Genomic DNA, 22,350 nt, shown 5'->3' with positions numbered 1-22,350 from the left:
AACACTTGCTCTAACACGTTGAAGACCAAGAGCAAACTTCAAAGGAAAATTACTTATTGACTCTACCTCCCACCTGGATCCAAAAGACTCCCTTGCATGGTAAGAAAGCTCAACTCTCCATTTTGGAAGAAACTGCTATCGAACTCATGTTGTAGTAAGGTGCTTTTTGACACAACCATCCGCCGATAGTCTCCTTTCCTCTCCCCTTTTCAGGTTGTTGGTTGCTGCTAGTAGATGGTAGTCTCTACCTATGGACCTCCTTCCTCCATGTCTTGGCAAAATAGTGATAGAACTCGCTAGTATGAAGAAGAGCTACTGCCAAAATAGGAGGAGAGCACATTAGTATCTTAGAAGTAGGACTCCCATAAATCGAAAACCACCATTGAATACTCCTCCTTTGCATAGAAAGACACTAGAATCTTGACAACGGCAGAGATAGAACTGGTATGTGGCTCAAAAGTAGTAACAATAACTAGAGAGTGATATGACATAGAAGCCGTAGGGGTAATATGAATTGTGCCACCTCTATAATAAAGTTCCAATCATCAACATAAGATTTGTCCATCCATGCATGGATGGACATCTACAAATACATAGATACACATGCACGCACGTGCACACAGAGAGAGAGAGAGAGAGAGAGAGAGAGAGAGAGAGAGAGAGAGAGAGAGAGAGAGAGAGAGAGAGAGAGAGAGGGGGGGGGGAGGTCTAGAGAGAGAGAGACAAAGAAAGGGAGGGGGGAGAGAGAGAGAGAGAGAGAGAGAGAGAGAGAGAGAGAGAGAGAGAGAGAGAGAGAAGGGGGGGAGGTCTAGAGAGAGAGAGACGGGTGGGGGGTGGTTTAGATAGCAAAGATAGGGGTGGGGGGGGGACATACACACACACACACACATAGAGAGAGAGAGAGGGGGGGGAGAGGGGGAGGAGAGAGAGGAAAGAGAGCAGAGAGAGAGAGAGAGAGAGAGAGAGAGAGAGAGAGAGAGAGAGAGAGAGAGAGAGAGAGAGAGAGATGCACATGTGTGCAGATACACTAGGACCTATGTGCACACATAGGCAAACACACACATATGCACCAAGAAGACCCATTGAGATAGACCAAGATGGAAAACATCTAGATGCCTAATGGAAGTTGTCTAGACCTCTCATTCTTGTGAATGCTGCTTAGCTTGACCTCCAAAGACTACACATGTAGCAAAAATACCAAGACTCTATGGAAAGCATGTAGTCAGTTGTGCAATGCCACTACCAAAGGGTGGCCTCAATGACTACTATGTCTTAGTTTAACTTCCAAAAATATCAAATTGTATAAAAATGTTTTCGATAACATTGCACATCTCTCTCTCTCTCTCTCTCTCTCTCTCTCTCTCAATCTGAAAGATTGCAAATCTCAACATTTGTATGCTTGCAAATTTCAACTCAAATATCAATTAAGCCCTAACAGTGCCTTTATTTGGAAAAAGTATGTTTTAGACAAATACTCTTTCTCCGTGTGTGTGTGTGTGTGTGTTTGGAAACCACCTACTATATGCATATGTATATATATGTACACACACACACATATATTTGCATATCACACATGTGCGCACATTCTCAAGTGTATGCCTATATGTCAATATGCTTGGATGTCATGATAAGGCATCCAACAGTATAGCCTTGCATGATGGAGGAGGGGAAGCAAGTTTAAAGGAAGTTTAGGAAACACCTCTGAAGTTTTAAAGATTGGCTTTGAGTTTGACTTCTCTATGGGAACCATTGTGGTGGACATGTACACAAAATGTGGGAGCATTGCGTGTCTTTAATGTGCTTACATGGAGTACAATGATCTTGGGGTATGTCAAATAAGAAGAAAGCGAGGAAGCCTTTGGCTTTTATGTGCAAATGTACGAGCAAGGTCTGTCGCTAAGTAGCTATACCTTTGTTGCCATCTTGAAAGCATGTGGCAACATAACTTTGGATACCATTCTCAAATTAACAAGGTTGCTTTTGAGATCATGTTGAGACCTAGCGGAGCGGGTCTCTAGCGCGTCCTAGTCAGGTGAGGTTGGTGGTCCTGAGAAGAGTGCAAGCCCTTAATCGAGGCATCGCCTGGCAATTAATTTGTTTGTTTGAAAGGTGTGAATTTTAGAAGTATACTAAATTCCTTATTACCTCATGAATAAGTATCGTCTCCCTCACCTTCTCCCTCCAATACGTTTTTGGCTCTCCTGTGCTCTGGACCGACGGAAGTGCAGTGAGCTCCTGCCCTTTGTAATTGCCTGGTATCTCTTGGTGTTTTGGTATAGAACATGGATGGGGCGTTGATTAAGTATATGTAAAAAAGCGTTTGCCTAGTGTTCACGAAGTTGCTCATGACAGACATACTTACGGAGGCTGAGAGAGTATCATTGGGATGTCTTGTTATGCCAATGACTGGATTCAACTCTTGGTTTCATTACTTCCTCTTACTGACTACGTCTCTGTAATCAACACGTTTTCCTTTTGCGTAAGTACGTGCCACGGCTTGTGGATGATATCTTGATCTATGCGTTACACACAACGGATGAAGTATATGGTGATGAAGCTTCTGTTAACGTAAATAGAGTAGTCCTATCAGGCATGATTGAAATTAGCTGTTCTCCATGCTTTGCCTAGTTGTGTCCTTATTCTCCATGTTTTGCTTGGTTGCCTCGGAGGCTGGGAGCGAAGGTCGTCAATTTGCTTCATTGTTTGTCTGCCTTCTGCTTTTCAGCAGCAGTGGGAAACATCCAGGCGGAGTCAGGGCGATTGGATATGTCGATTGGGTACGTACATGTAACTGTGACGTTCATCAGGGGTCACAATAGCTTTTCGTGTACGGAAGACAAGACTGCAGGGTAACATCGACCATCTATGGATCGCCCCTTTCCCCCACCACTATCAAGTCATCGGAGATTCTGGTCTCAATCGAGCACATGCTGTAATTCTCGCACGAGTGGAAATGTATTGTACGACTTACTAGGGCCTATGTCATGGGACGGGAAAACGTCTAAAATACAGCTCCCTTTTCCTTCTGTTTTTCTGTGGGAAAACGCTTTTTCCCTTCTATTTCTTATGCTCCATGACATTATGCCTGCAAGCCTTAGAAAAGGTGGAAATCACAAGTCTTTTCAAAATGCACGCAGTTTTTATGGGGAAGAAGGGACTTGGAGGTAGAAGATGAGGGAGAGAGCGCACGAGGGTCTTGAGGGGGACGCAGTATCTTACAAAGGGAAGGACTTTTTGATGCATTTCTGATTGTCGTAGTGCACGTCATATGAGAGATGCATTGCCCCTACATTGGTTTCTCCCATGACACAAGCTCATTTGATGGGTTTGCAGTAAATTCAATTCAGTCCTTAAAGCTTGTCTACATCTTTCTGTGTTACTGGAGCTAGAAAGAAAGAAAGAAAGTTGACCGAAAGGTCTACTGAAAGCACTTGTAGAAAGAAAGAAAGTTGACCGAAAGGTCTACTGAAAGCACTTGTAGAAAGAAAGAAAGAAAGTTATATTAAAAGTCTATGAGATTGAAAGAACCTGATACAATGAGGTGAGAGGATGGAGCCTCTAAGTGGGCATCAACGCCACGACGAATACAAAAAAGCCATAATCATAAAGATACAAACACATAAAGAGAAATCTTTGAGTGCATGAGGAAGATGGGGGTTGGCAACATTGTGATGATCATTTGGAAGCTGGCAAAGAGGTCACGATCCTCTGGAAGTTGGCGAAGAGGTCAAGCCTAAGAGGGGGTTGGAGATGTATGAGGCCATGATTATCTATCTAGAAGCTGGCAAAGAGGCCTAAGAGGGGGTTGGCGATGTATGAGGATGTGGTGGCATAAAGCCTGTCGGTTGTTGGGCCATTGTGGTCTCCTAGCTATGGCCCTGCGAACGAACAATTGCCACTATCACTCCCATCGACTATGCCCTAGTCTGGTGAGCATGGAGGAAATGTCCTATAGTTTGATATGTGCTTCAATCCTTTGGCAAGTCTACGGTGTGGATATGGTTGAAAAAATGCAACGATCATGCTCTGTGTGGAGTCTGGTTGTATACCGTGATCTTTCCTATGTGTCCTCAACAAACACTCCCTATGTTGGACAGCCTCATGGATGAAGGTTGCTAGGCATCTCTGATCTGGGTAGGACAAGAAACTAGATAGGGGTTCGAAACCGTCTTTGAAGAGACAGTGATAGCGACCTCAGATCTCATCATATATAGGGCATCTGAAAGCAAAGCGCTTCTTCAGCTCGATTACATAAAGTGCAAATGCAACCATATCTTGGTGGATCAATGAAGCCCATTGCTGAAATCTGCAAGCCAAGCAGTGGTCTCTGTAGAAGTTGAGCTTCATAGGAAGCTCGTGAGGTACCAACCATATTTTGAGTGTATAGCTGTAAGAGATCCTCTCGCATAATTTGGTGTACCTTGTGATATGTAAGCGGGATGGAGGGTGCCTGAATGCTATACTAGAAGGAGGTTAAGTTGTCTATGTGGAACTCAAGACTTTCTAACCATCTGCCCTCAGTTGCCAAAGCCATGGATGAAGATAGGGCCAACCACGGCAGCCTGCATCGCTCCGTAGTGCAAGAGTGATAGTCCATGATGCGGTAGAGGTATGTGATAACCTAAAATACTGTATCAAGTTGTAGTGGGGATGCTCTGAACTTAGACGAGACCATCTTATGTGGGATTGAAGGCTTATTGCGGATCATATGTGAAATCAAGAGAACCTGAAGCCTCTCGATTGAGCCCATTTTGTCTTTGATAGGTTTGGCCTCTAACAAAGGCTGCCATACATACACTTTGGGCAAACTAAAGAGTCAAAGAGAAGACACTTGGTCAGGGAATCCTGGAAATGAGAGTGAAAGCGTTGCCACTCGAGTCTAGCAACCGTGACGTATCCCCTGCTCAATGGGCATGTTAACATTGGTTGCATCGTGAAGATCGGGCTAGAGAAAAGAACCCCTAAGTATGTATAGGATGAACCACCTCCACTGGTAACCCATCTGGTTTTACAATGGTTGACCTGCAAGTCATGTGTTCCGCAGAAAGTATGAAGTGCATCCAAGTACATTTTGAAACTGAGTGTCAAAGTCAAGTTTGAAGGCTACTTTTTTAATTGATAAACGCTCGTAAAGGAATAATGACTTTGTTTCAGCTGTAGTAAACGAATTGGATGTTGAAATGCGTATTCAATCTCCTATATTATCAAGTACTAGGTGCTATTGGTGTACCATTTTACTTCAACTTGCAATTTTGAAATCCATCTATTTTGGCATCTTGACACAGTAAATGTATGTTATCTGGTCTGATTAGAAGTCAGGTTGACATTAATTTTAGTAGCGGTTAGGTTTTTAATGTTTTTGCTAAGTTAAGCTGCCTTTACTTCGTACTGAAATGCAGGTAATTTGCAAATGCAGTTTGTTAAGTAATACATTTAAATGATGTCAGGTTGACATCAATTTTGGTAGTGGTTAGGTTTTTAATGTATGTGCTACGTTAAGCCGCCTTTACTTTCTATTGAAATACTGTTACTTTGCAAATATAGTTTGTAAACGTCCCACTTTGGTACATTTTACGCTGTATACAAAGTGTTATGTGCGAAATGTGAAGTCCTATATTCCCACGGAAGGGCATAATTTTTGGAGACGAAGCTTGCCAACTCTCCCCGTACACAAATGTGCTGAATACAAAGTGCTATGTGCTGAATTTAATGCTATCCGATTATAGAAACAACATCATGTGCTCTTGATTTCAACATTCAATTTCAAGCTCGTTTTCTTGCAACCTTCGTAATACCTTCCCACGCTTACTTTGCAGCTTGATTGAATAGGTGCAGCACGAGTGGTTGACACGCCTTGGGACCTCCAAGGACTTATCTGAAGCAGGTATTTTTAATTTGGCACTTGACTTGGTTGATGAAAAATGAATATGCAAATACTGAAAAGAGAAAACTCACTCCTTATAACAGCATTCACAAAAAGAAAAGATGATTGCGTTCGGGTTATTTTTCATGGCTGTTAATCTGTATATTTCTAGAAGCATGGCACACAAAATATTGTCGAGTTTTTGAAATTAAAAGTTTCACAACCTAGTTCCTAGCATCTACATGTACTTTGTACTATTGCTTTCGACAAAAAATATTATGATATAAATCCCTTAGAACCCTTTTAAAATTATAGCTGCGTGCTTGGATCTAGTTGAATTCTTTTCAATTAGGGAGACGTATTCTCTAACAACACAAAGATTGGTTGTATTGAACCAAGGAGGGTTAGAGTGGTGTGGGTATTATCAAGGGTTAGACAGCATATTGTGATTCTTGTGTAGCTTTGTTAACCCACTGGTATTGCCCTCTTCCATTCGATTGGGTGCGTCTCCATGCAGGTGTGGAAGGTTGTTTTGTGTGTAATCTTTGAGGGGCAATGGATGCTCTTTTCTCTTGAAGATCGTGAGAATAATTTGGTCTGTCATTGATGGAATTTGTACAATTGCACAACAATGGTAAGCTCGTCATAAAGTGTTTTACTGGCTATTTAATTTCAATTGTTTTTTCCCATGCTCTTTGGAAATAAGTGTATTCATCTTTATTTGTAAAACTTTTTCTATTTTTATGTGAGGATTAGTTTGGTTCAACCTTGCTAGCTAATATTGCTATGGTGGTTTCTTTGTTTGAGAATCAAGACTGCCAAGTGCATTCTTCTTTGATTTATTTCGGTGACTTCCATCCTGAAGATAAGGCATTGCATGTATTCTAGGCTACGTGAGGCTAGTTAGTGAACTCAAGGCTTCTATGTGGTAGTGGGTTTGGCTGAAATAACACATAAGGGCACTAGGTATGAGTCCATTGGTGGTTGTGCTACATTCAATTTGGGTTAACGTAGTTGTATGACAATGTACATGTCTTGTGCATTTCTTATATGAGAGAATTGTCCTATCAAGAATTCTCTTTCTATGTCTTTCCTGTTTTAGATAAATAGTTTGAGCGCTAAGTGCATGTGCGACCCATAGTTCAATGAAACGTTTCAGAACTTCGAAACGTTACAAAAAATGAGGGGGAGTTTCAAAAACTCAATTTGTATTTTTGTGACTCAAAAATGCAAATTTTATGCCCTGCATATATCTACTATGCTAAAAGTACGCAAAGAGGGGAACAATTTGGTGGCTCTCGTGTGCCAATATTGCTCATGTCCTTGGGTTGCAAGCTGCATTGACGATGAAATAGCCCTCCATTGCACTCTCTGTCTGCCCATATTTGACAAACATACCATCTTGCTTGATTGACATATGTGATAATGTGAAACAAACTGTTTGTGTCTTGTTGCAAAACTCTGCAAGCATGATATCATGTGGGTGCACTTTTTCCCTCGAATCTTGTGGCATAACATTGTGATATGTAAACGCTCAAAGGCTGTGAGGTCTAGTTCTTGCGCTGGTCAAACTAGAGAGACGATAAGGAGGGACTTTGTGTTGATATGATGCAAATGTGCCTGGAGCATTGTTGCTCCAACCTTGCCAGCCCTAGTCAAACATGTGCGGGCTGCTGATGTTATGGTGCAACTGACTCACTTGCAAGAGTAAACAACTCATGTTGAAGGTGAGCTTCATTGCTATTGACTTGTAGTATGAGAAGGTGGTACTTGCTCCCCCCTATGAAGAACTTTGGGGGGGGGGGAGAGAGAGAGAGAGAGAGAGAGAGAGAGAGAGTCTATTAACGTCCACGGAAGACCAAGAAGTCTATGGGACAATATGAAAACCAATTAGTACATCAGCTTAGGGAGGGTAGGTCCCAGGGAGTGCATAAAGCAGCTCCATTTATTTAGAGTACTTACATTATGTTAGAAACTCACTGTACCCACCTGTGAGCCCCTGATTTGAGGGGACAAGGGGCAGTGAAAGGTAGGAGGGCTGGGAAAGAGAGAGACCCAGGCTGACATCATAGGCAACCAGCACACGGGCTGGTTGCTGACTGCAACAGCAGAGAAATAGGGGGGGCCTTGTGCCTCCCTTGGAGGCGTCTACAGCCCCATGGACTGGCTGCACAGGGCACCCTTTTATAGGGGCCTGTGGCAGGCCCAGTTGGCCCAACCAGGGCCACCGACCAGGGCCAACCCTGGTCGGATTTCCAGGGCAATCTGGTCGGCCACCAGACAGGGTACCGACCCTGCTGGTCGGTCAACCTAAAGGGCCTGGGCAGTGCCTATAAAAGGCCCACTCCTTCAGTCATTCCAGCATCCAGTGCAGGACAGAAAGCCTCCTTCCTAGGCTGTGCTGTGCACTCAGAGCTGGTTCAGTTTGACAGAGAGTTCCATCAGTTTTCCTCAGCACTTCGCTGAGTTTTGTATTGCTCCCTTGGAGCCAGTTTCTGGCCACCTTCCGGTGGATGAATATACTCTTTCTCTCTCTCCGTTTAAGTTATCTCTGAGTGAGTGTTTATTGCATCTGTGATCAGTTATCTGAGTTGAGTGTAGAGAAGAGTGGGAGAGATCTTGGGTGGAGGATTGAGTGATTCATTCCCTCCTATTTTCCAACACATTATGAATTGGAAAGAAACATAATCGGCCATACATCAGTTTAAGACTTAGAGTCTTTTGGCTTGGATTTAAACTCTTTAATGCTACGCCCTCACGGTACACTACCCATTTTCCATCATTCCTTGCAGCCTTGACCTTAGCTAATTCCACTGCCTTATTTTTCAATTGATCTCGTGTAAGTTCTTCAGCTATCCATATCTTAGTTCCTTTCAGCTTGTAGGATTGTCGGAGAAGCTTGACTTGTAGATCCCGTGAGTTAAGCCTAATGATAGCATGACGACTGTAAGATATGAGTTGCTTTGGGTTCATCGTCATCATCAAGAGCTATCAACTGTCCAATCAATATTAGACATGGTTGCTTTGATATGTGCTAAGGTGTCGCTGAAAGAGTCCTCCTCTTTGCACCATCCTTCGAGGATCCCCCTATTCTAATCTTCAAAGCATTATCACACCTAGCTGCATGTTCTTTTAATCGCTTCCTGAATGTCAGCCTTGTTAACCTTTGCATCGAATTCCACGATCACTTCCTTCTTTGCGGACTGTACTTCAGTGTGAACTAGATCTTTGACTATGGAGACTAGCTGGGGCGTAGGGGGGGAAGCCTTGTAAGATTTTACAACCTCATCGATGGCAACCTGCTTGCCAGGTCCTTCTAGAACCTGAATTCTAGCTACTGCATCTGCCAATTGCATCTTTAACTCTCTTACCTGCTCTTGTAGATAAAAAATCTGTTCATGGTGCACAATGATGGGTCGGTTCAGCCCTCCAGACCTCCTCGTAGGTATGTATGTGCATATAGAGAGGGTGTCATAGCTGCAACGGTGGCATATCAGGGCCTATTGAGGGGGGGGGACTTCGAGGAGAGGCTCAGCCATTCCTTGTTGGCCATATCTTCTGCTGCCCCTTGGCTGAGCTAACCCCCTAGTTGGGATGGGGGTTCAGCCCAATTAGGGGTTATGTCGAGGTTCGATTAGGTCAGAGTTAATTGGTGCGGTGCTGGCGGCGTTGGTGGAGTTGACGACGGACGGTGACGAGGTTGAGGTGACGGCTGAAGCTGAGGTGATGAGCGACGAGGATGAGATGACGGGAGAGAGAGAGAGAGAGAGAGAGAGAGAGAGAGAGAGAGAGAGAGGTGGAGAGGCTGAGCGGTGAGGAGAGGCTGAGTGGTGAGGAGGGGCTTGAGGCAGAGAGGCTGAGCGACGGAGGTGGAGAGGCTGAGAGAGAGAGAGAGAGAGAGAGAGAGAGAGAGAGAGAGAGAGAGGTGGAGAGGCTGAGTGGTGAGGAGGGGCTTGAGGCAGAGAGGCTGAGCGACGGAGGTGGAGAGGCTGAGCGACGGGAGAGGGAGGCTGAGTGACGGAGGGGGGGCTAGCGACGGGAGAGGGAGGCTGAGTGACGGAGGGGGGGCTAGCGACGGGAGAGGGAGGCTAGCGACGAGGGAGAGAGAGAGTTTATGAAAAGTCTTTGAAAGATTGAAGGGTCTATGAGACTGAAAGAAGCAGACATCTTTATTATTTTGGCTTACCTCAACAAAGTTGAGAGGATGGACGTCAGGAGGATTCCAGGCAATGGAGGTTATGCAAGTCATAGGACGGCAGAGAGAGGATGAAATGGTTGGAATCATGGGGTATAACAGCGGCTGATATTCCAGAAGATGCATATGAAAAAAAAAATCTGCTAGAGCAGCCAGCCAAAAAGCTAGGAAGCTACTTAAAAGAGGTTTTGGATCTCCGCAACAAGGTAGTAGGGCTAGCACACAAACCAGCCCAACAAGTACTCGCTACATAAAGTTTGTAATATTTTCTTTCACTGAATGTAAGGGATCATTATGAGTTAATAGTGATTGCCAGTCCCATAGATCCTAAAGGGTCTCATGCAGACTTTCATAGAATCATATCATATCACATGTATCTATCTATCTGCTTATTTCAAAAATTCAATATCTCTCGACTCCGAAGTCCGATTCATCTTGGATTTTTCGCATCAGGTTTGTAATTTTGAGATCTGATGAATCTGCATTTCGTTTTGGCATTGCATCATCAACAAAACAAGAATTTGCAAAAGTTGTTTCTGAAATTTGCAAAAGTAGGGGAATGTCTGGTTTTCTGAGCAGCGTGGAAGTGAAGTCTGTCGATGTCAATGCGAATTCGAGGCTGTTGCAGGAGACTCAGCCGAGCAAAAAAACAGAGCCGAGGTGCTAGTGACGCAGAGGGTGAGGAAAAGGTGGCAGAGATAGGAAGCGAGAGAGAGAGAGAGAGAGAGAGAGAGAGAGAGAGAGAGAGAGCGAGAGAGAGAGAGAGAGGTAGGTTTGCAGCAGATTGGACTACCCGATTCGAGTCGTGGATGTTTCTGAGACACTGAGGCATCACAAGGGGATTCGTTTCAAGGAACCCAAGGATTGGGCCTTTCACATTATTTCTCACACATGGAGCGAAACACTTCGCGACTTGTCCGACGAGATGGCCGAATGGATGAGGGGGAGGTGCAGTACGCGAGATGCGCAGGTCCAGGACCCTTGCAATTCGGCTTTTAGAGATGCAGATCTGAGCGAGAACAAGTGTTATGCGCAGCTGAGGGATCTTCTTGGGTGGCTGCAGAGAGAGAGAGAGAGAGAGAGAGAGAGAGAGAGAGAGAGAGAGAGAGCTCTGAGTTGTGGAGGTTGGAATAACTTTCTAGAGAGGGGCCATGTGTCATATCCTCCCCCCACCCCAAATACCCTTTCCCCCTCCCCCCCTTTCCCCCCTCTCATGCTAATGGATTTTTGTCTCTCATAGCCCCCCCCTATCATGGGTTTCATGCCACCACAGCCCAGTACATCATTGGGACTTCCTGTGGACTCAACGACTCCGCTCCTCCTGCCATCATTTACAGGACCACCAAAGTCCATGGGTTCAGTTTGTCTAGTGCTTCTATGTTTATGTTGCACTCCCATTCAACTCGTTGTATGACATTGATTTTAAAAAGAAAAGATACACGAAGGTAGTAAGTGTTGAAGATGTTTGCTCTTGGATAGATTTTCTTTTAGATAATCTTTACATCCCAATAGGTGATTCTTTGCTTCAACAAATTATATGAATCCCTATGGGCACTGATTGTGCTGTCTTTTTAGCAAACTTTTATGTTTTCACTTATGAATTTGAGTTTATGCAAAGTCTTCTTTCTATCAATACATGCTTATCATTTTACATAAGCTTAGCCAAGTTAGGCACTTGATAGATGATTTGTTTGTACCAGGTGTTCCTGACTTTCAAGACTTATGTACAAAGATGCTTAGAAGGAATCTATACTTGTGACTCTTGTGAACTGAACTGCACTTCAAGGGGGGGATTCTCGTGTTTTCTTAGATCTTGGACTTACTGTTTAGGATTTTGAAGTTCTGGTCAGATGATGGATCACTGTTTAGAAAGCACTATTTGAACAGCTGGCCAGGACAGCAGATTCATTGCCACGTGGCAGATTCATAGATTTGCCCTTTGAGGGTTCGATGCAATTTAGGTATAGGCAGGATAGAATAGAGCAAAATTGCATGTAGAATTGAAAAGCCCCAGTTTCCAAGGTCTGTAGGTAGAGAAGAACCCTAAATTGTGGCACCTTGAACAAATTTCGAGGCAGAAACAGGACCAAATGAGCTGTGATCACTCTAACTTGGTACATGTCTAGCTGCAGTTGGGGCAGTCTGAATAGAATTTAGAGCAACTGATCTCTAGATCGTTGGATTTTTAGAAAACTGCCTGCAACACATAAACCTGAGCAATCCTAACCCAAATCTTGGAATTCCACTTCATAGCTTAGGGCTTATGATCAGGAGGTTATTGTGATTAGAATGATGTAAGAAATTTGAGATTCTGAGAAATTTGAATTTTTGGCTAACAGCCTGACACGTGGCATTTGGAGTTGGAAACATTTGTTCGTGACGGTTTTTGTCAGAGAGGTAAGAGCACATACTCCAATTTTCAGAATGAATGACAAAAATTTCTCCACTAATTCCCATGAAAAGTGCTCTGATACCAGTAGCTCAACCAGCCTACAACATGCTAGTTCAACCCTAATTTCACAGTCTAGGCTAACAGAAATGACAGCAGCTATTAGTAGACGGATAGGGCAGCAAAAAAACATTTGAATCCACGTGCTTACTTATCGAAAGTACCTGGAATCCTTGTGGAATCCTCAGCTTGTGAGGGGCGGGACAAGCAATAGGCTAGGAAGGGAATTCCTAGTCTAGGAGTCGTAGTCCTAGTTCAGTTCAGCCGAGATTAATGAGGTACAGCTGGAAATGTATGAGCATTAGATTGCATTTCAAGAATCAATACATGGTGCAGCCCCCCGCCCACGCGCCCCCTCCACGTTTAGTATGTTTTTTGCAAGCCTCGGTCTGTAACTGCTAATTTGAAACAGCCATTTCAGCTGATGCCGCTTTCCAACAACAGTTCGACCCCTCTCCTCTAGTGGGGGCTCACAGTAGCTTCAGCAGGGATGCACGACCATTTTCAGGGACGCATCCATCACTGACTGAACTATAAGGTAGAGCGTTCCGTTTAACATCGCTAAACAGCGCAACTTATCCAGTGTGCTGACCTCATCCTCTCGGCAAAAGATCAACAATTCATCCCAAGTATTTTTCTTTGACTCATATACCTCTATCAGGGCGTGACACCGCTAGGTTCTTGAACGCAGACCTAATAATCTGTTCAAGCCGGCTAACTCTCATTCTCCCAGAGGATTTGCCCCATATGGGGTGCGTGGGATATTCGATGGAGCTGCAGTTGTGGTACATCAGCTTCATCAGTTACGATGCTGTCTCAACAATGGCGGAAGAAGTGAGGCAGCCATCCAGAAATAAAATATGCTAATGGGGATCTCTGGATCCGTTCTCAGGGGGTTATTTCCAAAAGGTTCACCCTATGAAAAGAATGCATTATGTTCCTCTGGAAACAGCTCTACGAACTCTGGATAACCTATAGATTTCGCGTGAGCCTCACATTCATGTAGCTTTACAGGCCATTGATGAATTTGAGAGGTCGAATCTTTTGGATTTGAATGGGCGATCTTTTTGTGAGGTCAACATTGATAATATTGTAGGACGGGCTATAGAAATTTGGAAATCGTCTATGTTTGGGAGGAGCAAAGCATGCGTCAATGACAAGGTATCCTTGACAGACACGTCTTATCTGACAGTAAACAAAGGAAGGGTCGAAACAGTTTCTTGGGGGGGGTTTGTGGATCAGCCAGGGCTTGTTCCAGGAGGGGCAAAATTTACTACAATGCTTGTGGGATAGCCATCCTAGGATGCCACGTGGTAACTTAAGGCTTCCTTGCTAAAAGTACTACTAGTTTACAAGCCATTTAAAGGGTGGCTAAACTAGAAATTAACTAAGTAAAATTGACCTTTGTTACAATTTGTTTTCAAGGCTTATACTTTAAGTGCGTACTGTTGGACTAAGTAACCGTTAGTGTAGCCTTTGTACAAATTTATGCTCACAGTTGTGTATATGCGCATGTGTGAAAGCATGTCTGTGTGATGGCCTACACCCCATGTTGCATAATGGTGAAGTTGATGGGATGCGATATAGCTAGTCCTTGCTATGCATCATGGAATTGATATTGTAGTTTTAGGATCACTCTCCTTGGGTCAAAAGATCCATGATTTATTTATCTTTCGGATGAGCTTTTTGTTTCACGGTCAACCATCTTTAAATGCTTGGAACATTTTTGAATGCTTCTCTAAAATCCCTTTAATATATGTTCTTACTGATGTTCTTTGTTCGGTTGGGCATTGTGCGCACCAGTGGATTCTGGTTCAATATTGACCGCACCAAAGCGAGGCAGGCCTCGCAAATCAAAAAACATTGCTGGGGTGGCCTTCAGAAAAGAGGGAAAGCTGTGTAAAGTAGGGAACCCCAAGTGTGGTTTGGAGCTTGGCGGAAGTCTAGCTACAGGAGCCATTGGGGTTGTTCCCTGTGACATTTGCTGCAGTGAGTTAAATTTTTGCAGAGATTGCCTCTGCATTCTTTGTGGGAAGACAATCAATTGTGACTATACATCATACACCTCTATCAGATGCCTTGCAAGGCTATCAGGAGCAGGGTTTTGTGGACATGGAGCTCACTTGATGTGTGCCCTGGAGTGCCAGATGGCAGGAGTGGTGAAACAATTGGGTTTAGATATGCAGTATATTTGCAGACGATGTGACCAAAAGACAGATTTAAGAGAACATGTTGTACGCTTGCTCGATTCTTTAAGGTACACTAATTCCACCACTACAGTTGAGGGGAACCTAGGCATGGCTCTTCAAATAATGGACGAGACACAGCATGGTGGGGCAAAGAGTCTTCATTCTCTTGTTAAGATTGCCATTCAGATGGTAAATCAAATGAACTCAGCTGCCTCCTTGTTAGGAACCAGAAGAGAGAATGCTTTGCTGTATGTTTTACATGTCTAAATATAAACGTGGGGAATTCAAACTGTTAAAGAACAGTCTGAAATTTGGATGCAATTTATTGCGAATATGTAATGGTTTCTGAGATTTGTATGTCAAGATACATTTGTTGTAGTAATTATTCATGTAAATTGCAGAAAGAAATCGAATCAGCAGGGAAAGTTTTTCCTCTGTAGGGCAGATTTGATCTATTTGATGGATGTGCTTTTAATTTATGATGGATATATTTGATAGATTTGATAGAAACCAGATGACAACTTATTCTTGTGAACTTAAGAAGTCATAAATTGTGGTCTTTCTATTAAATAGTTTTCTTTTTAATTTCTTGTTGTATATGTGCCTTCTTCTAAAGACTCTCTCTCTCTCTCTCTCTCTCTCTCTCTCTCTCTCTCTCTCTCTCTAATTGTATTTGTTACCTTTTTTATTGTACTTTGTCTCATAGGCCCGCGAGGCTTCCCAAAGACGTCAATTCATCTTTCTCCCCCCCTCCGCCCCCCCCCCCCTCTCTCTCTCTCTCTCTCTCTCTCTCTCTCTCTCTCTCTGCCTCCCTGCAGTCTCCTACAGCAACATGATGCCTCTCTCTCTCTTTGCCTCCCTGCAGTCTCCTACAGCAACATGATGCCTCTTATAAGGAGGGGAATTGGGCAATGGTACGTGAGAAGCGATTCTTAATTGCTCCTAGGCAGGAGCCTGTTGACACCCCACCTAAGGGGGCAGGTTCTATGAGACTAAAAGGACAGATACTCTGAATTGCACCATTTAGAATTGTAATGAAACCTTATGGTTAGAGCTATGGAACGTCTCGGATTTAGGATGAGGCATTGTCTTCTACATAGAGACTGAATAGAGCCCAGAGCATCCAAACTAACCACCATTCTATGGGTATACATGAGAGTCAGCCTATTGCGACGAGATTAGAGAGAAAAGCAAGGAGGCGATGTTGTAGTTCTATATGATCATCTCTCACTCTTATAATCTTTATGGCATGACACGATCCACAAGCCAGTCTGCATGACACCTTCATCATAGTTTGCTACTTTCTTTCAGAGGCCTCACACTTTGCCAAGGAGCTTCGAGAGGGGTGTGAGGGTAGACTGCAAGATACCGATCATTATTTTCAAGCATACCTGGATCCTATTGCCAAACATGGATTTAGATGAGACAAGTTTAGATGAGATAGGTATTTCTTGAGTTTTCAGAGATAGACGAGCGCCCTCATATGGACACACCTTCATAGATATGGGCAAGATGAATGATTAGAATGGTTTGGAGAGATGGTCTTCTTTCGATGGGCTTACTTGTTTTTCGCATGAAGGAGGTTCTGGTGTAGTTGACCACCTCATGGGATCAATTCATTGAATTTTGTAAAGAGAAGGGAATGGAAAGATAGCATAGTAGTTCTCATACTTCCAAACAAAGGGTGTTAGTAGAACACCTATACATCTCTCATGCTAACAAGAAGAAACTTGATGATAAATAAATCAAATGAATATTTTTTGGCTATAGTGATAATCACAAGGCCTAGAAGATTTGGAATTCTAAGCAAGAAGGATCATTACTAGCAAATATCTTGATGAAGCAGGTACTGGATTGTCATGTGCACAGATTATCATCTGACGTGTATCGGGGTACACAAGACTAGCTTAGGTAGCCTGGGGAGGCTTAGGGCTAGGCAGGGTTGATTCTCGGGTTAAGTGGCAGGGGTATGAACCAGATAGAGGTCTCTGGTATTTTTGGCGCATTGGGCCCGAGTTTATATAAGGGGCCCCAGAGGTTCAGTTTTCAGTGAGTTGATGGGAGCAAGTCTCGTTTCCTAGTGCTAGGTCTGATCCTGAATTGAGTTGTGGACGCGCTCCTACATCTTAGCGTAGCCCAAGGCCCAGCAGCAGATCCAAGGCCTCTAGGCGCCACTTGGTGGTATGGGACATCAGGATGGTGAGTTCGTGCCAGTAGCTCAGCTTGTGGCTCGGAGGGGACATCTCCTGATTCAGGATCGTATCCCGTAGGTGTCATGGTTGGGTGGTGAGCAGCCTGCTCAGATTTCTCACGTTTGGCGTGTTTTTGTGAGGTTTAGGAGTGTTGGGGTCGTGTCAGTTGGTATCAGAGCCAACTCTTGAGATATGAATCTCTATTACGAGTGAAATTGGACGTGATTTCCTCCATGTATGTCTCAAATTCGAAATTCATGGTGGCACCCTGCAAGTGCTTGTTGGTTCATCAATTAGAGTTGTTGATTGCCTGAGTGGGATAGAAGGAAGGTGAGAGAGCGAGAAGAGGTGAATTTGCTGTTAGATATTGAAGGTCTAAGAGAGAGAGAGAGAAGGTGTAGTTAGGATGGAGTGGTGAGGATTTCAGGTAGGCGCAAGGCTGTGGCGGAATCCAAGAGACCCCGTGCACCTGACTGCCTACATAGAATTCGAGATGGCGTGAAGAAGGAGAGCGAGGAGAGGTGTGCGGTGGGTTGGGCAGGGTCGCGATTGAATTCGGGGGCTTGGAAGCTCAAAAAAGCACCATTCTTGAGGCTGGGCTTTCCTAGAAAGATGGGCTTTCTAAAAGCTAGGGCCATCGACTTTATAGCAGCTAGTACGGATTGCTGCAGACGATCGTATTGAACAGCCGCCATCATCATCGAGCTTTGTCAGCCAGGATGGGGGGGGTCTGCTGTTCGTCAGCTCGGAATCAGCCGCTTCTCTCTCCTCAACCAGCCTTGCTCTTGCTTCGCCTTCTCCTACTCTCGTGGCAAGCCTCCACTCCGCTCCATTCTCCTAGCTCCGAGTCCACCTATTGCTTCTATTCTCTAGACTGCTCTCTTCACCAAAACCGATTCAGTAGAACCCAGTTTCAGAGGGTGATCATTACCACGGAGGGGACGACCAGGGTCTCTACGATGATTTGATTACAAAGACTGCCTTTGGTGAATTCACCACCGCTCTTGACGTGAAGTTTGAGCTGGTTAATGTGAATCAAATAGGGTTGACACAGCAACTCCAAGGGATTCAGCCCTCTATCACGCTTTTGACCAGCACTGTTCAAGCGCTCACGCATGTGGATGCTTTGGCTTCAGTGTTGGGTCCGAATATTACAGCAGATCCCTATCTCGGAGATTAGAAATCCAGGACCAAGGAGGTGGTTGACACTTGGTTGCACAAGTGGCAAGTACACTTCCAGTTTCACCCTTATCTTGATGAGAAGAAGATGCAACTTGCAGTAGGGTATTTGTCAGGGAAGGCTTTATTGTGGTGGAAGAAACTTCGACTGAAGCCCTCCACATGGATCCAATTTGAAGAGGTCTTTAGGAAGGAGTTCTTGAAGAAGGAGGATTATGATATCGTAGGCAAGCTCAAGGCCCTCGATATGTCCAAGCTGAATTTGACTTTTGAAGTCTATCTTCAGAAGTTTTGTGATTTGCAAACCAGAGCTACAAAGATGGACCCCGTCACCTTATTGGGCTTCTTTGTGGATGGTTTGCCCGACTTGTATAAGCTTCAAACAAGTTTACCACTTTGCAAGAGGCCATGAATTATGTGTGCATCTATGATGATACTAGTAACAATACTGATTATGCTTAAGTACTTGGAATCAAGGATTATAACAATTAACTCGCAGTAGTAGGAGAGACTATGAATCCCGTAGAAATGGTTCATCTTGAATGGACTAGGAGAGGAATACGAGAATCTAGTTCCAACACTGGAAGAGCTACAATCAATGTTACTTGGTGAAGAACTCGGGACTTAATCCATTCACGCACTCAAAGGTCATTCCAATGATCAAGCATTCACAGCTTCAGATAGAATTAGACGAAGAGGTAGAGGCAGAGGTAGATCATTTCAGCAAAGTGGTCATAATAAACAACAAAGTCATCAACAAATCAGCATCAACATCATCCTTAGCATCAGCAGCATGAGCATCAACATCCACCAGGAAATCATTCCAATAGAGGAAGATTCCAAGGACGAGGAAATGCATACACCAATGGCCAGTGCAAAGGGAAACACTACTGCTGACATGAGAGGGAAGAATAAGAGGAAGTTCTTCCAGTCAACAACTGGTACAGGGGAGTCAAAGTCAATCGGCAACGTCTCCAAGAAGATTGCAACTCAAACGAAGAATGGTCAAGCCCATTTCCTACCCACCCTTAAGCTAAATAAAGGACGTTGTTTTATTTGCGAGTAGCGGAGCCACACTCTGAATGATTGTCGTAAGCGCAAGAACCAGATGCAACTGCCAGGGCCAAACCTCCATGCAAGCCAAGGAACCAAAGCTAAGAGAGCTAACCATGCATCGTTGACATGTATTTCTGTAAATGTCATTACTTGCCCACTTTCTTGTAATTGCACTTTTAATAATTCGTTATTTGGCCCGATGACCTTTTTCGAGCTTATGAAGAAGTAAGGGACCAAAGAGTTCACATTCTCTTTGATCCGGGCAGCTCTCACAATTTTGTGAACTACAAACTTTGTGTGAGGATGGGGTTGTCTACGACACCTAGCTATCACACCTATGAGGTGCAGCTTTTAGCTGGGAAGTAGTTTTGGGATCGTAAGGTCGATGAGCTTTCTATCCGGATTCAAGACTACACAGTTGCTCTTATGTGCTATGTCATGCACTTGGACAATGCGAACTTGTTGATCGGAATAGAGTGGTTTAAAACCCACGATATTCGGATTGGATGGAAAGATCATACATCCTCTTTTTTGGACAAGGACACCCAATTTTGTATTTAGTGTGATGATATTTTCTCTTCTCAGGGACCTATTGTATCTGCGATGTAGCTTCGGAATATAATAAACACATCTCATTATGATGTGTATTAGTGTGTTTTGATTCCACTTTCTTCATTTGTTGTATCTGTTAATGATTTATGCGTGTTTGAACACCGAGAATTGAGAACATTGTTAGATGATTTCATTGATGTATTCCCTGCACAATTGCCGGAAGGTTTACCTTAAGAACAGGCAGTAGATCATCTCATAGATTTAGTACCTAGGACTCAACCTATTAGTATTTCACCTTATAGGATGAGCCAACTTGAGGAGGACGAGTTAGCTTCACAGCTACAAGACTATCTGAATATGGGCTATATTCGCCCAAGTAAGTCACCTTGGGGTGCACCTGTCCTCTTAAGAAAGAAGAAAGATGGTTCGCGGAGAATGTATGTAGATTATAAACGATTGAATAAAGTGACAATTAAGAATAAATACCCTCTTCCTCGTTCAGATGATTTGATAGACCGATTGGCTGGAGCAAAGTACTTCACTAAGATTGATTTGCGTATAGGTTGCCACCAAATCCGTATCTATGCTAAACACATAGATAGAACCGCTTTCTGTACTAGGTATGGCTACTATGTGTTTCTCGTATTGCCTTTTGGTTTGACCAATGCTTCTGCTACCTTCGAGCAAATGATGAACAATTTGTTCATAGATTATTTGGGCAATTTGTTGTCGTGGTCGTAGATGACATCTTGGTGTATAGCTGATCGCTAGAGGATCACATTGGACACCTCCGGATTGTCTTAGTTATTTTAAGATAGTGTAAGCTCTATGCCAAGATTAGTAAATGTGACTTCTTTATGAAGGAGATCATTTACTCAGGATACAAGATTTCTTCTGAAGGTATCAGCATTGATCTAGATCATATCGAGAAGGTTTTGGAATGGCCCATCCCTCACACAGTGAAACAACTTCGTTCTTTCCTAGGATTTACGGTCTTTCTACGAAAGTCTGTGCGTGATTATTCGCACATCACGGCCCCCTTGACCAACATATTGAAAGGTCGTGGACGTAGGTCTACCCAGCCGATCCCTTGGAATGAAGCATTGAACAAGGCTTTTGAAACCTTGAAGGAAACTATCAAGGAAGCCCTTGTTCTTGCATTGCCTGATCCTACCCGGCCTTAAGTTTTAGAGGCCGATGCGAGTGATTTTGCGATTGGGGCAGCTTTATTCCAAGAGGGCAGACCTATAGCTTTTGAAAGTAAAAAGCTAGACGACACCCAATACCGTTGGCCCACACTAGAAAAAGAATTGTATGCAGTTATGTATGCTCTAAATGTTTGGAAACACTACTTGTATGGTTCCAAGTTTCTTGTATTGACAGATCATTAGTCAATCAAGTATGTGTGTAACGGCTCGGAATTGAGGGGAAGAAAGGCTAGATGGACAGAGTTAATGCAATACGTTTCAAAAGGGTTCCATGAAATACGTTATCAAAAGGGTTCCAGGATGCCTCAAGTCGAGTCAAGTTTGTAAATGCTATGTCATTTACGGAAATATCCTCAGACCTATTTCAAGCCTTGAAAGGGTTGTGCGCAACTGATAGTCATTTCAGTTCTTATTGGCAGAAGGTCCAAGATGGGAGCTCCATGGTTGACTAGACTCAGGGATTGTGCCACCTACGGTACAGGCGGTGGGAGGTTAGTGGATGATTAGGGACGGCTTGTTGTTTCAGAATGGAAAGATATGTGTGCTAGATGTTTCGGATCTTCAATCCAAGATTCTCTGGGAGTGTCATGATGCTCCTAGTGCTGGACATCCAGGTATACATTGAACTCTATCTCTTGTGAAACATATCTTTTATTGGCCTAAGATGCGTGCATTTATTGAGAGCTATGTGGTAGGTTGCCGGGTTTGTCAGGTTACTAAGGCATAACGCCTTAGAAGCTCGGGTTTATTACATCCATTGCAAATCCCTGGTAATAAATGGGAAAGTATTTCCGTGGACTTTATCACAGGTTTGCCTAGAATGCGAAAGGGTCAGCACTCCATTTGGGTCATAGTTGACTGTCTAACAAAGATGGCTAGATTTTTACCTACTAGATCGACCATATTAACTGTTCAGTTAACTCACGAGTTTGTGGATCAATTGTTTAAGCTATATAGTTTGCCTTCCGACATAGTTAGTGACAGGGACAAGTAACTTTTGGACCCTTGTTTTTGATTAGTTGATAACTACTCTAAGTATGAGTTCCTCAGATAATGCATAATTTGATGGTAGTACAGAAAAGGTTAACCAATTGGTTGAAGATATGCTTCGGGCATATGTTTCTAAGAGATAGTCTTCATGGGAAGATTATCTCCCCATGATCGAATGTGCTTATAATAGTCCAAAGCATTCAAGTACATGTTACAGTCCTTTTATGCTTATGTATGGGTTTCAACCTAAGTCACCAGTTATGGTTGGGTTCAAGGGAATTAATAATGATGCTGCAAGGACGTTCTTGCAAGACATGCAAGAAATGTTGCAGTTTGCCAAAGAGTCTATTAGAAGTGCCCAATATCAGGATAGATTTTATGCTAATAGACATTTTTCACCCAGAGAGTACTCTCAAGGGACGATGGTATATTTATGTATTTTCAAGGAATCCAAGAGTCCAAGTACTAATTTGGTTC

The 22,350-nt window shown here is 43.6% G+C and overlaps 1 protein-coding gene and 1 pseudogene across 4 annotated transcripts in view; both read left to right on the top strand.

Annotated features, from left to right (window-relative positions):
• Positions 1 to 1,895: 1,895 nt before the first annotated feature.
• LOC147889125 (CDPK adapter, putative (DUF1423)) overlaps positions 1,896 to 22,350 on the top strand; it is a 42,240-nt gene continuing 21,785 nt past the window's right edge. Inside the window, exons 1-4 of one of the 4 annotated variants that reach the window (XM_087391559.1) lie at positions 1,896 to 2,032; positions 5,817 to 5,884; positions 6,381 to 6,497; positions 14,311 to 14,885. In XM_087391559.1, coding sequence (XP_087247685.1) covers positions 6,470 to 6,497; positions 14,311 to 14,885 — 603 coding nt within the window. In that variant the 5' untranslated portion in view covers positions 1,896 to 2,032; positions 5,817 to 5,884; positions 6,381 to 6,469. Of the gene's footprint in view, positions 2,110 to 2,139; positions 2,245 to 5,816; positions 5,885 to 6,380; positions 6,498 to 14,310; positions 14,886 to 22,350 lie in introns of those variants that run through there. The other 3 variants (XM_087391561.1, XM_087391558.1, XM_087391560.1) reach the window with 3 other exon arrangements.
• On the top strand, positions 15,608 to 18,479 carry LOC147889126 (uncharacterized; annotated as a pseudogene).

Source organism: Dipteris shenzhenensis, chromosome 20 (assembly GCF_047967505.1).
Source record: "Dipteris shenzhenensis isolate YYH24624 ecotype China chromosome 20, Dip_SZ_1.0, whole genome shotgun sequence".
Taxonomy (NCBI): domain Eukaryota; kingdom Viridiplantae; phylum Streptophyta; class Polypodiopsida; order Gleicheniales; family Dipteridaceae; genus Dipteris; species Dipteris shenzhenensis.
The sequence above is the reverse complement of the archived record's forward strand: the minus strand, read 5'-3'. Positions and strand labels throughout refer to the sequence as shown.